The sequence below is a fragment of the Plecotus auritus genome (assembly GCF_963455305.1).
Source record: "Plecotus auritus genome assembly, chromosome: 4".
In the NCBI taxonomy this organism is placed as follows: domain Eukaryota; kingdom Metazoa; phylum Chordata; class Mammalia; order Chiroptera; family Vespertilionidae; genus Plecotus; species Plecotus auritus.
The window spans coordinates 65,714,806-65,728,981 of NC_137775.1; the positions used below are offsets into that span (position 1 = coordinate 65,714,806).

The 14,176-nt window shown below is 37.8% G+C and overlaps 1 protein-coding gene across 1 annotated transcript; it reads right to left on the reverse strand.

Moving 5' to 3' along the window:
* Positions 1-6,017: 6,017 nt before the first annotated feature.
* Positions 6,018-6,197, reverse strand: LOC308247004 (small integral membrane protein 30-like; the record flags this gene model as incomplete). Its single annotated transcript, XM_080665496.1, has 1 exon — positions 6,018-6,197. One exon carries the CDS (start codon positions 6,195-6,197, stop codon positions 6,018-6,020), a length of 180 nt encoding a protein of 59 aa, XP_080521622.1.
* Between the last annotated feature and the right edge of the window lie 7,979 nt (positions 6,198-14,176).

Below are 14,176 nucleotides of genomic sequence, written 5' to 3' on the forward strand. Positions count from 1 at the left end.
CCTAATACTCCATTTGTGTAACATTGCTCCAACAAACAGAAGCTTCAACAAAAATCACAGCTCTTTCCATTCATTACAGCAGAAACTGGAAGAAAAGTTTCAAACTTCAAAAATGCTCTCAATGTCGGGCCAGCATTCAATTGAAATTAGTATTCTACGTTTTCACCAGGTACAGTTTCTTCCTCTGATATAAAAATAGTTTATGGGTACCTTTAAACTTTCTATATAATCTCTAAAGATCTCAATGAAGAGAAAAGCAGGAACTCACCTGGATTCATAATCATTATGCATATACATTTGTTTTCAGGATTGTGTTTCTCTAACTACATTTTTAATTCTAATCTGATAGTGTTATTAGAATACTATGGATATAATCTATATTGATCATTTTTTATTCTATCTGTGAAACACAGAGCCAAAAATATATAAACATAAATATATTTAAACTTCTCTAAATAAAAACTGCACGTATTATTATTACTCTAAATGTTCAACCAAATTTTGACCTTAATTCCCCTCTAAGTGCATAGTTTTAAGAAAAGCTGATATTGTCTACTTGTTAAAAGATGTTATTTTAATCAATATATGGTTCCCTTTACCAACATTTACAACACATCATAATAATGTAAATCAAATGTTTATTAAATCCCTATTAAATACCCAGTATTGAGTTAGGGCTGAGAATACACAATTATGTAATATGCAACCATTGCACAGTTTGTTAGGGGTCAGAGATGTGAATACAACAATTAAATACCATCTGAAAGCTATGTTTGATAGAGTTGTTATCTAATACAAGCATCTTTACTACATAGGGTCTTCACACATTAAACTAATAGTGATCAGGAACTGTCATCTGTGTATACTTGTCTTAAAATACTTAGATTTTTTTTTAATTGAAGAGTATAAAGAAGTCCTGTGCCAAGAAAATTAGTCATTTTATTGTATCTTCTCTAAGTACAGTATTCAATTTAAAGAGCTTATATATGTCAGTGATCTCAAAAGAAGCAAAGAAGACTATCTCTTTTACATTACATTTCAGAAATCTGCATTCTATTCTAAAATGTGCTTTTAGTTGTTGAAATCCACTTTTAGTATAGAAAGTATGAATCCCTTTACAATGAACACACTAAAAAAAGTGCTTTGATAATTCTTTTTTTTCAAAGGTTTCACCCACGTTAATGTAGGTAACACTGCTCTTAAGGATGCAATTTTATGTAATAATGAACAGTAAGAACCATCAACTACATTAGGATAAGAGTTCAATCAGGACTTCCCAAGCTGCAAATAAGACTTAGAACTTTCAAAAGGTTTCATTTATTTTTATTTTTCTTGAAAGCTAAAGGATTTCTTTTAAACACTAAGATTAATAATGAGACTTTAACTTTCAGAGCTCTCTGGATCAACTAGATCTAATGGAGCTAGGTCAGAGCTCCAATTAGAGGGGGTGAGTTCTAATCATACCACAGTGAATGCCATAAATTAAGCTATTACACTTGATTACTTTCATCTGCAGTTTGAACATATATGGGCCTGAAATTAAAATTCTCAAATTGTTTTCTGGTTGACAAAAGGGGAGGCTGACTACCATCACATGTTACCCAGATAGAATTTATTAATGACTATCAACAGTAGTACTCTGGGACTAGAGACAGGTAGTGTTCATACCTGTTTGGGGGAGGGAAGAGAATGGTACTTTCTAGAACAGCCAGTTACTCAGCTCAGCAGATGCTATTCAAGACTCATTCTCTTTGCTGCTCACGAATACTGTTCCTTCATATACATACCCAATTATCTCACCTGCACCCTAGAGCTAACAATAACAATTTCTTTGGAAATTTTCAGAAAAGAAAAATCTACCATTTGTTAAGTGTCACCTTTTTTTGACAGGCAATATGCACTGGTACTTCCTATACATTATTCCATTTAAACTGAAAAACACTACATTGTAAAGATGGGGAAGTTGGGCCTCAGTATGACAAACCAAGAATTTCAACCCAGATCTGTCTAAGGTCAAAGTCTGTGCTTTGTCCATCCTATGGCCCTGGATGTATAAGGACACTTGAGACCACTGTCAACCACTTATAAGAACAGTAGACATGGTAGGGGTTGCTTGCCTTTTACTACAGTGTAACAGAATCAGTCATATTCGCTGTTCTGGTTGTAGCTTGCCAGATTGTAAACTTAATGTGATCCAAACATTCAATCTTTCCTTTACTTATCTTAGAAGCAAAAACCTCTGATGACCCTTTATTACTGCAGAGCTACCAGAAGCATGTATGAAATGTTTGGGTTTTAAGCACTTTTGTAAAAAAGATATACTTTGCCCTGCCAGTGTGGCTCAGTGGTTAAGCATTGACCTATGAACCAGGAGGTCACAGTTCAATTCCCGATCAGGGCACATGACAGGGTTGCAGGCTCGATCCCCAGTGTGGGGCGAGTAGGAGGCAGCCAATCAATGATTCTCTCTCATCACTGATATGGCTATCTCTCTTTCTCCCTCTCCCTTCCTCTCTCTGAAATCAATAAAAATATTTTTTTAAAGATATGATATTTTGTCTAAGTCAGAGCTATCTAAATTCTTACCAGAAGAATATCCACAGGGGTAATATATATTATCAACTGACAAACATAAGCGATTTCCTGGAAATATGTTTTACAGTAATTCTGCATTTCTTTCCTTGTAATAATGCCTCTGAGAGCCAGAAGTAGTATAGGCTAAATAATTTTGAAATGTGAGTAATGGAGGAAAATATATAATGTACTTCAAGAAAATATATGGGTGTGGTTCTGTCAGAAAATAATTCAACTAGTTGTAATACTGTGTGAGAACAATAAATACTCAGGCTGTACTTGTGAGTTGAAGTCTCTGCATGAATAATCTCAAATTATATTGACTGCATAAATTTTACTTTTGAACTCTGGTTCTTGTGACTTTCAAGTGATGGAAATTATGTGTATTCACCTAAGACTCAAGGAACAAAGAATAGTCAACTACTTATAGCCCACAGAGCTCCAATAAAGAATGGGCCCTTTGGTATACCTGGTCTCACTCAGCCAGTTCACAGTGCCTTGCACACAGTAAATTATAAATTTTTAAAAAAAGTCAGGTTAAGGCAGAGCTAAAATTTCCCTAAAACTTATAAGCATGTGAAATAGTTATACTTTATAACAAAACTCTAAAATTGAGATAAATATCTATAATAATAAAATCGTAATATGCTAATTAGACTGGACAGCCGAACGACCTTCATGACGTCCTTTCGGATGACCTTCCAGAGAAGCCAGGGCTGCGAGGGCCGAGGCAGCCACCGCGGCTGCGAGGACCAAGGCAAGCTATCACGGCTGTGAGGGCTGAGCCCCATGCACAAATTTCAAGCATTGGGCCTCTAGTTATAAAATAAAAATGAAGATACTTATGCAGTTTACATTAATATGTAATGTTACTATATGTATAACATAGAGTTTTGTGTTTATAACTACCTCGTTAGATTCTACAATAGTATGTGTAGCAGGCATCATTTTTATACCACCACCATCGCCTCCTCCACAGTGAGGGAAATAAAACTCACAGAGGTTCCTTTACTCAACCAGGTTTGCAGAACTACAGCTAGTAGTAGTGAAGCCAGTGTTCATCTGACCCAAAGTATATGCAGTTGATTTGCTCCATGAGGGGAAATAGATATCCCAAATTTGACCAATTATTACCCTTAGTCTCAATAAGGGCCCCAAATAAGAATATTCTGGCCAGGGACTCACGGGTTGTCTTCTTAACCCCAGCTTTCTAAACAACTCTGTCAACAGCTGCCTTCTAGATACTGCAGCTGGGAAGGTAAGTTCTGGTGTTACAAGAGGTAAGTGCTTTAGAATGCTTTCTTCTCAGATGCATCCAGGACTCTGCACATAGATTCCTTGAGTTTCCAAAAAGAGACAAATTAGTTCCTGGAACAATTTGTGGGCAAGTTGTTTACTGAAATTCAGCCTGTGATGCATATTTCCAGCTTCATGCTCCCCTAAGTGATGGCTGAAAAGTGTGTGTGTGTGTGTGTGTGTGTGTGTGTGTGTGTGTGTGTGTGTGTATGATGTACTGGGGAAGAATAGTGAGATGTTGTTACAAAAGGCAGAGACTGCTGAAATATCTTCAAAATCGGTGTCACCGTTACCAAAGGCTTATTGTTGGCCTTGGTTTCCTGGTTTCCTTCCCTCTGGCTAATGGTTACTATAGGACATAAGGTAATAAAAATCCTGAGCTGCATTGAAGAATATGCAGAGAGACATTTGTAGGGGAGGGGACAACTTAATTGGCCATTTTAATTGACAGAGCAAGAGGAATTGTTCAAGATGACACAGAACAAAGATGGCATGCAGAAAGGGAAGTCCTTGCTACTTATTAGCTGTGCCTGAGTTGGTGTTTTGACTCATTATAATGATGCAAGTATTTGCCAACCTCCAGAAGACAGAAAAGCAATATATCTGGAAGGTTTCCTTATAATAAAAATAAAATAATCATAGCTGCATCATGTTCAGGAACTAGTATGTGCTATACACTGTGTTAGGCACTTAGTTTGTTCTCAGAATTAGCCTGTGAGATAGGTATTAGAATTCCCATTTATTGATGATGAGTTGAGATAAATTGTCACAAATACCTACTAGGAAGATACCATGGTTCCACAGAAAACTGAGGTTCATTAAAGTGCCAGGATTTGCTTAAAGTCATGGTTAGTAATGGATGAAACTGAACCTGAACCCTGTCCCCCAGGACACTTTACTTCAAGTATGCTCCTCTGCACAACGTCAAAGGGTGACAGAACAAAGGGATTCATAAATGCCATGAATGCTCAGCGCTCCACACCAATCACATGAAAGTCTAAACAATCACCCAATATATTGTGTTTTCTAGAAAGATTTTGAATTCCAGATAATTTCACTTGTTCCACCCAATGTAAGATTTTTTCCCAAAGAAATATAATGTGTTTAACAAACTTAGATTTAAGTTTGTATGCAGTTCAAAAGCATACTAAATATAGGTACTGCCCTCAATTCTTCTTGGAAATAGCAATGGTTATTGTAATGTTAGTGAGATAATAAAAAAAAAAGAGTTATCTATTGAGGACCTATGATGTGGCAAGTAATAAATACAATGTCAATAAAGTCTGACAATCACTATATAAATTGTTATTCTCATTCTTACATGGAAAGGGAAGTTATTAATCCCATGTCAGCCATCAGCAGTTCTCATGCTCTAGGGAACACCGATCTCACCTGGAGGGCTTGTTAGAAAATAGATTGCTGTGCTCTGCTCTGGCTGGTTCTGATTCAGGAAGTTTATACTAGGGCCTGAGAATTTGTATGATTTAAGTTCCCTTGTGATGTTGCAGATTCAGGGGCCCAATGGTGAAACCCACTGATTTTCCTCCAATAAATGAGAGAGCAAGAAATTGAACCCAGGTTTGCCTGACTTAAAAAATCATGTTATTTCATTATCCCACATGGATTCTACTATAAAGACTTTGGTGTGTGTTTTTTTTTTTTTTTTTGACTGACTATATTTAATATCTAATATCTAAGTACAATATTAACTTGGGAGATAACAAAACAAAAAATAAAAAAAATAGAGAAAAGACTCCTCAATAATGCAGGAGGCAGTAATTACAACAGAACTGTGGCTACTTCCTAGGATTCTAGGCAGGAGTTTCCTTCTTCCAATTTCATGTGCTTTGAGAATTTTTGAGATTACTAAATATTACTTATGTAAATTTCAGCCATCTTACTTCTTTGACCTTCTTTCTAACTAGCAACTAAATTATAGACTGCTGTTTCATTGCATTATTTATTGTGACAAAGAATTTTTTTCCATTTAACATATATCAATTTATTTCCATTTATAGGGGAACTTAAGAATGTAAAATTACCGTATGTACTCTTTCTTGGGAACTTTCTGACACCAAAGCTCAGTTTTTAACCTGAACAGCTCAAATGTTTTCAGGGCAAGGCTTGATTCAGGAGGCCCTTCGAAGTCACACCTCTCCATTTCTCTTTCGTGCATATACCCCAAAACAAGCACAAATGCCTGTAATGCAGAGAACCACCCCTAAGAAAAGAGCGATCGCATCTCCAGCTTCCACTGCTTCAACAGCAGGCAGCACCAGAAGCAGTGAAACGAGGACTGTGAACAACTGTGCTGGAACTGAGGTCATGATGTTGGGACCTTGAGATGGCTGGATCTTGAGTGCTGAAGGTTTCAAAGAAATGATATACTGTATGTGTAACTCTATCTGACTTGAAATACTTCCTTCCTGGAGTTCGGAATGTGGAAGCTAAGAGGTTCCACGTGACAGAGCCTTCCAGGAAGCAGCCATTACAGGAAGGCGAGGAGAGCTACTATAAAGACTTTGAATTAAAATGTTTTCTATCTTAATTTTGTCTTTGATATTTATATACAGATTAATAAACAAGGGCTATGAATTTCACACTGGAATTGTAAGAAATAGAGAATTAAACTGAATGAATCAACTCGCAGTGAGAATTATATTAGCCACCACCTGTTCACCTCACCTATTCTATTTCACAGAACAATATTTTAAAGCTAAAAGTTACCTTAGGCCTCATTCAGTTAAACTCCATTTTATAGATGACTGAGTAGAAACCCACAGACATTTTCTTAAGATGCTTCAGTGGTCCCCCCTACCACACCATACAAATACCCACACTTCTAGAACGTTTAACCTCTTCTTTCCTCCACCACTCTGTAGAGTCTACCACTTCCTTCCTATGCTGTGATTGCTTCTTATCTGGTGATAAGTGCAACAGTAGAAGTCTATCTTGATTGATGTTACCACCCATCTTTTAACTTACTGGTTTACAATGTGGTCCCCTCTTTTGGACTAGAACCACCTGGAAAGCAAGTATTACATTGACATGTCCCCTGTATCCACTTAGAAAATTCTTGTGTAATGAAATGAGATTTCACTTCATTTTGTTTTTCTCTCTTTATTGTTGCACCATTTCTACCACCATGATTTGCTTACTACTAAAATGTAGTTATTAGTAAATACTTTTTCCCATTTTTTATTATGTCATTTTAATAAGTGAGCAGACCTATAAATCAGGAGGTCATGGTTCAATTCCCAGTCAGGGCATATACCTGGGTTGTGGGCTCGATCCCTGGGTTGGGGGGGGGGGGTGGGGGGGAGTGCAGTGCAGGAGGTAGCTGATCAATGATTCTCTCTCATCATTGATGTTTCTATCTCTCCCTTTCCCTTCCTCTCTGAAATCAATAAAAATATTTTTTAAATAAATAAAAAGTGAGAATTTCAGGACAATTGTTCTTAATGACATTTAAGGCATCCAAAAGTATTTTACACAGCATAGGAAATATAATCGAGATACTGAAATAACTATGTGTGGTACCAGGTGGGTACTGGAAATATCAGGGAGAACACTCTGTAAAGCATATGACTGTCTAACCACTATGCTGTACACCTTAAACTAACACAAAATAATGCTGAATGTTTAAATATTAACAGTAATTTAAAAATTTTTAATTAAAAATATTTTTAAAACAAAAAGAAAATATTTTACATACGTAAAATAGGAATGTGTATGTAAGATTTCATTTAAAGTCTTCTATGCCTCTTATCCTTCAAATATGTCCATTTTCCATTTTTGTAGAGAATAGGATTAGAAATCAGTCCATTTTGTCAGAAAAAAAATTATTTGGAGGAAGTACAATGACAGAGAAGGTTACAGACATAACCTGAAATTCCTATAATAACAATCTTTTACTGCTTTAGGCTAATTCAAAAGAAATATGACGTTTAGATCACACAGACTAGAAAAAAGCCTTCACCAAACTACTGCAGTGAAGTCAGCAGAAAAGAACACCCAGCAGATACTTCTTTTGAATCAATGCAAAAGCTAACATTAAAGCACACAGTGGGAGAGCGAGGGAGTGGCTGAATCACAGAGCTCTGATATTCCTAACATCTTTCCTAATAATAGAGAGACATGTAAATTGACCGTACCTCCGCTACACCCACAGCCAATCAGAGTGAGTATGCAAATCAACCCAATAAAGATGGTGGTTAATTTGCATACATACCTGGGTCCCGGGAACCTCCTCAGCACCCAGGTCACTCCCAGCCGGCCATCCCATGGAGGCTTTAGGCTTGGGAAGGGGCCGAGCCTGCCATCGGAGGGGCAGGGGGGTTCCCACTTCCCAAGCCTACAACCTGGGGTGGAGGCTGTAGGCTTGGGAAGTGGCTGAGCCTGGAATCAAAGGGAAGGGGGAAAAAATCAATGGAAACATATCCTCAGGTGAGGATAAAAAGAAAAATAAAGAAAGAAATGTCATATCCTATGAAAGACACATCTTGAAAATGCCTAAAGAAAGTTGTCATTTTTTCATGGTAAAGGGACTGGAGTCCATGTTGATGAAAATACCTTGGTGGCTGCGGTGACTGGCAGTGGCTGCAGTAGCAGGTTGATGGGGCTGGCGCCTTCCCCCGATCAGCCCGGTCGCCTCCTGCAAAGGGAGGACAGACTGCTCCAACAGGGAGCGGGCCTAAGCCATCAGTAGGACATCCCCTGAGGGCTCCCAGTATGTGAGAGGGGGCAGGCTGGGCTGAGGGACCATGCCCCAGTGCACAAATTTCATGCACCGGGCCCCTAGTCTTTTGTATAATAGGGGCTCAAAAATAGTCTAAACCCCTTTCTTAAAAATGTCTAACCCAGCTGGTGTTGCTCAGTGGTTAAGCATCAACCTCTGAACCAGGAGGTCACGGTTGGATTCCTGATGCCAGGGTTTCAGGCTCGATCCCTGGTGGGGGGTGTGCAGAAGGCAGCCAATAGATTCTTTCTCATCATTGATGTTTCTATCTCTCTCTCCCTCTCCCTTCCTCTTTCTGAAATCAATTTTTAAAAAAGTCTAGACCAGAGGTGTTTTACAACTCATATGTTCAGCGCTTTCCTGAGGTTGACATTAAAACATGCAACGCCATCCCTGAGAATAGGGATGCATTTCAAAAATAACAACAATGCAACAGTAATCATAAGAAGACCCCTTTAAAGGATTCTTCTCACATGCCAAGCACATTGCAAAATTTCCTATACCTAACCTTGGGGGAAAACCCTGAAAGGTAGACAGACATAAGCATGTTCATGATGCAGATGCAAATAAAGGCTCAGGGAGTTAGGATGACCCATGCAGTCACAGATCTGACTCTTTGGTGCCAAAGCATTCTATTCATGTAAATTGTTACATCCTCTAACTGAAGTTAAAACAAACATCTATATTTCAGTGGCAATGGGACACTTTTTAAAGAATAATTTTTTTAATAAGTTAAAAGTATTACAAGAGAGCCCACTGCATGGGAGAACATATTTGCCAATGTTACATCCAATAGGGGCTTAATCTCCAAAATTTATAGGGAACTCATACAACTTAAAAGGAAGATAAACAATCCAATCAAAAAATGGGCAAGCCAAAACCGGTTTGGCTCAGTGGATAGAGCGTCGGCCTGCGGACTGAGGGGTCCCGGGTTTGATTCCGGTCAAGGGCATGTACCTGGGTTGCGGGCACATCCCCAGTGGGGGGTGTGCAGGAGGCAGCTGATCGATGTTTCTCTCTCATCGATGTTTCTAGCTCTCTATCCCTCTCCCTTCCTCTCTGTAAAATATCAATAAAATATGTTTAAAAAAAAAAAATGGGCAAAGGACCGAAATAGACACTTTTCAAAAGTGGACATACAGAAGGCCAAGAGACATATGAAAACATGCTCAAAGTCACTAATCATCCAAGAAATGCAAATCAAAACAACAATGAAGTATCATCTCACACCTGTCAGAATGGCTATCATCAACAAATCAACAAATGACAAGTGCTGGCGAGGATGCAGAGAAAAAGGAACCCTCGTGCACTGCTGGTGGGAATGCAGACTGTGGAAGACAGTATGGAGTTTCCTCAAAAAATTAAAAATGGAACTCCCATTTGACCCAGTAATCCCACTTCTAGGAATATATCCCAAGAAATCAGAAACACCAATCAGAAAGGACATATGCCCACCCCCCCCCCCCCCCATGTTCATAGCAGCACCATTCACCATAGCAAAGATTTGGAAACAGCCTAAGTGCCCATCAGCAGATGAGTGGATTAAAAAACTGTGGTACATCTACACAATGGAGTACTACGCTGCTGTAAAAAAGAAAGAACTCTTACCATTTGCAACAGCATGGATGGACCTGGAGATCATTATGCTAAGCAAAATAAGCCAGTCCGAGAAAGATAATTACCACATGATCTCACTCATTTATGGAATATAATGAACAACATAAACTGATGAACTAAAATAGATCCAGAGACATAGAAGCATCAAACAGACCGACAAGCCTTGGAGGGGAGGCAGGGAGGGTGTGGGGGTGCGGTGGGTAAGAGGTCAACCAAAGGACTTATATGCATAAGCATAACCAATGGACAGAGATAATAGGGGGTGGGGACATATGCTGGGGGAGGGAGGAGCAGCCAGGGAGAGGCAATGGGGGCGGGGGGAAGGAGACATATATAATACTTTCAACAATAAATAATTTTTTTAAAAAAGAAAGTATTACAGATGCCCCCCCCTTTTCCCCATTGACCCCTTCAAGCCCGCACCTGCCCCCACCTCCCATCCCAGGCCTTCATCACACTACTTTCTGTGTCCATGGGTTATGCATATATGCATACAAGTTTAAAGAATGATATTCTTAAGAAATTAGTTATTCTTCCCTAGAACTTCTGAGATAAATGAAGAGTTTCCCTATTTTCCATCTAGTAGAAAACTAAAATGGAGTATTTCTAGGCATTTGCTGCCTCCACAAAATTTAAACAGATAGAATATTTCTGTAGTACACTACATGACCAAGTTGCCATTCTGAGAGAATAAAAAAAACAAAACAAAACAAAAAACTCTGAAAAGGGCTTCTCTACATTTTATTAGCAGTCAGAAAGTCTCCCCACTCCCTTGCAAGCCATAACTTTCCAAAGCAAAATAAAATCCACAACAATAAAATCTTAATTTCAAATGCTGTTTTGAGATTTCTCAATTAAATATTAAAATATCTCAGAAATATCAACTCGTATGGTCAAAGTCACCCTCCCAAATTGTTTTGTTCACCCTCAAAATGTGGCATAAAATTCTTTTAAATTTAGAAATACAGACTTTCTTCTGGGTTCTTCAAGTTCAAAATAATTAGTAAGGTGAAATTAATATATTCCCACCTCCTTTAAGAAGCAGCTGAAAAGAGCTAAGTTGCTGGTGGATAGCTCAGTGTGGAAGCTGGGTTCTACAGTGAATGGAAAAGCTCCTGTGACCCTGGCTGTGTTTGTCCCTCCAGGTACAATGCGGTGGAAATAAATTAAAACATTGGAATTAATTAGACAGTGTCAACTGAGGGTAGTAGGGAGCAATATAAATACCTAGAGCTGTAAGGAACCATGGAAGGTGATGATTTATCCAAAAGGCCTGTCTTTTATGGCTCTCAGGAAGAAGGAGAATGAAATGGAAAGAACGTGACTTGGGAGCCAGGGGGAATGGGCTCAAGTTCTGTCTGTACCATTTAAGGCTGCTTGACCTTGAAACATAACTAACCTGAGCCTCAGTTGCCTTATCTATAAAGCAGCAGTAACAATTCTAACATTACAGGGCTGTTTTAAGGATTAGAGATGCATTATTTTAAATGCCTGACATAATAAATACTCCAAGGTCCAAGAAATTTTAATTGAAAGAGTTCGTGGCTCATACAATATTAGGCAACTGTGATTAGCATCAAAGCTGAAACCAGAAGACAGAAACAAATACTCATGCGAAATTATTAGAAGCAGGCTCTGCTTGCCCTCATGATGCTTCCTTAGGCTTACTTTGTTTTATTTAATACTTGTTCTCTAGCTTATTTGTTTTTTGTTTGTAATTTCTAGATTGAAAGACAAATGAAGTTAGAAGAGAGAGAGATAAACTTCCCTTGAAATTACTGAAGATGCTTGACTGGCAAGATGAGAGTCCCGGCTACCCCAAAGACAGGAAGACCCAGGGCCAGCGGTGGGCAGTTCCAGGACACAGTGAATGCCCCATATGCCTGGAAGACATAAGGATCGCATGGCAATGCACTTGGACACAGATTCTGTGCGAAGTGGCTCTTCCTCTGGGTCGATGGTGAGGACAGTGTAGCATCAACCTCTTGCTAACTAAGTTGCCCAACATCATCTCATGCTGAATTTGGAATTAAGAACTCTCAGAGACACTTCAGCCAAGAGTCTGAAGTACCACCCTTGCTGAAGGCTGGGCTCAGCAGGGGCCTGCCAATCCACAGGACACAAAACCCAGCCCCAGGATATGGGAGCCAAGGCTCTAGGAAAACTGTCTATGCTAAGTGGCAATCAAGGTTCAGTCACTCACTTCACAATTGTGCTTCTGCTTTAGTTTTCATTTGTTTACATTACTTTTATTCAATATTGACTAGATACAAAAGAATGTTTACAAGATACATGTGAATTATGAAGAAAAGTGGCACAAATACTTGTGTACCTTCTAATGCCCTTGCAATGCAGGATCCACTCCCTCCTGTCCCTCCCCAATCCCATTGTCACATCAACTGTGCAATGTTGAAATAACCCCCTACATGTCACAATGTGACATCTTTTTATGCATTATCGTTCGTTTGCTAGTACATTACTCCGAGGATTTTTGCATCGATAATTATATTGGCCTATGATTTTCCTTCTTTGTGCAGTTACCTTTGACATCAGGGTAACCTCCTCATAAAATGAGTTGAGCGCCTTTCTTTTTTGTCTATGTTCTGCAACAGTTGTTGGAATTCTGAAACTGTTTCTTACATGCTGGTTGACCTCATAGGTAAGAACTCTCTGGTCTGAGATTTTTAATGAGGGAATGTTTTTAATTGTTCTTCTAATTTCTTTTGTAGATATGTGACTATTAAGACTTTCCCTTCAGTCTTTTTTTTTATATATATTTTCTATAAATTTGTCCTGTTATCAAAACTTTCAAATTAATTGGCATAATGCTACTCATATTATTCTATTGTTTTTAAAATCTCAGGAACTTCTATAGTTTCCTCTTTTTTATTTCTAATATTGCTTTATTTGTGCCTTCACACTTTTGCATGATTTTTATAGAGATTTATCAATTTTATTAGTCTTTGCAAATGAAACTTTTGGCTTGGTTAATCTACTGTTTTAAATGTTTGTTTTCTACTACATTAATTTACTCTCTTTATCACTTCCTTCCTTCTACCTTCCTTGTGCTGATCCTATTGTGGTGTGTGTGTTTTCCATATTGAATTAACAATCTAGTTCATTAATTTTGAGAATTCCTTCTTTTACATTATAACCATTAAAATATCACTTTACCTAAATCACCAAAATTTTAATTTGCAGATTATTATTATTTATTTCAAGATATTCTCTATTATATATTGATGATTCTTTAATTTGTAAGTCATTTAGGAATGTCTTTAAATTTGCAAATATATAGCATTTTTCTAAGTACCTTTTGTACACATTTATATATGAGTTCATTAAGTTATAAGTTAATTACATGGCAGTCAGAGAATAAAATGGATATGAAATCCACCCATTGAAACTTGTTCTGTGGCCCACTATGTGTTATATTTAAAGATATTCCTTTAAACCCAGGAGAATATGTTTTCTGCAGTTGTGGCTTCAAGCTTTTCAATGATGTTATTCAAATATTCTATATTATCATTGATATATGTGTGTCCTTATTCTGTCAGTCATTAAAATGTGTATGATTAAAATGTCTCACAACGATATTGTTTTTGCAAATTTTCTTTGTATTTGGTTAATTTTGGCTTTATATAGTCTTCAGTCTATGTAGTAGGTGCATAGAAGACTAGATTATTATATCTCCATGGTCAGTTGAACTTTTTATCAATATGAAATGGATTTTTTATCCCTAGTAATACTTCATACTTTAAATTATATTTTAAAAGAAGGATCCCTTACCATTTGAGACAACATGGATGGACCTGAAAAGTAATATGCTCAGCAAAATAAGCCAGTCAGAGAAAGACAAGTATCACATGATCTCACTCATATGTGGAATCTAATGAACAAAATAAACTGATGAACAAAATAGATTCAGAGACATAGAAGCATGGGATAGAC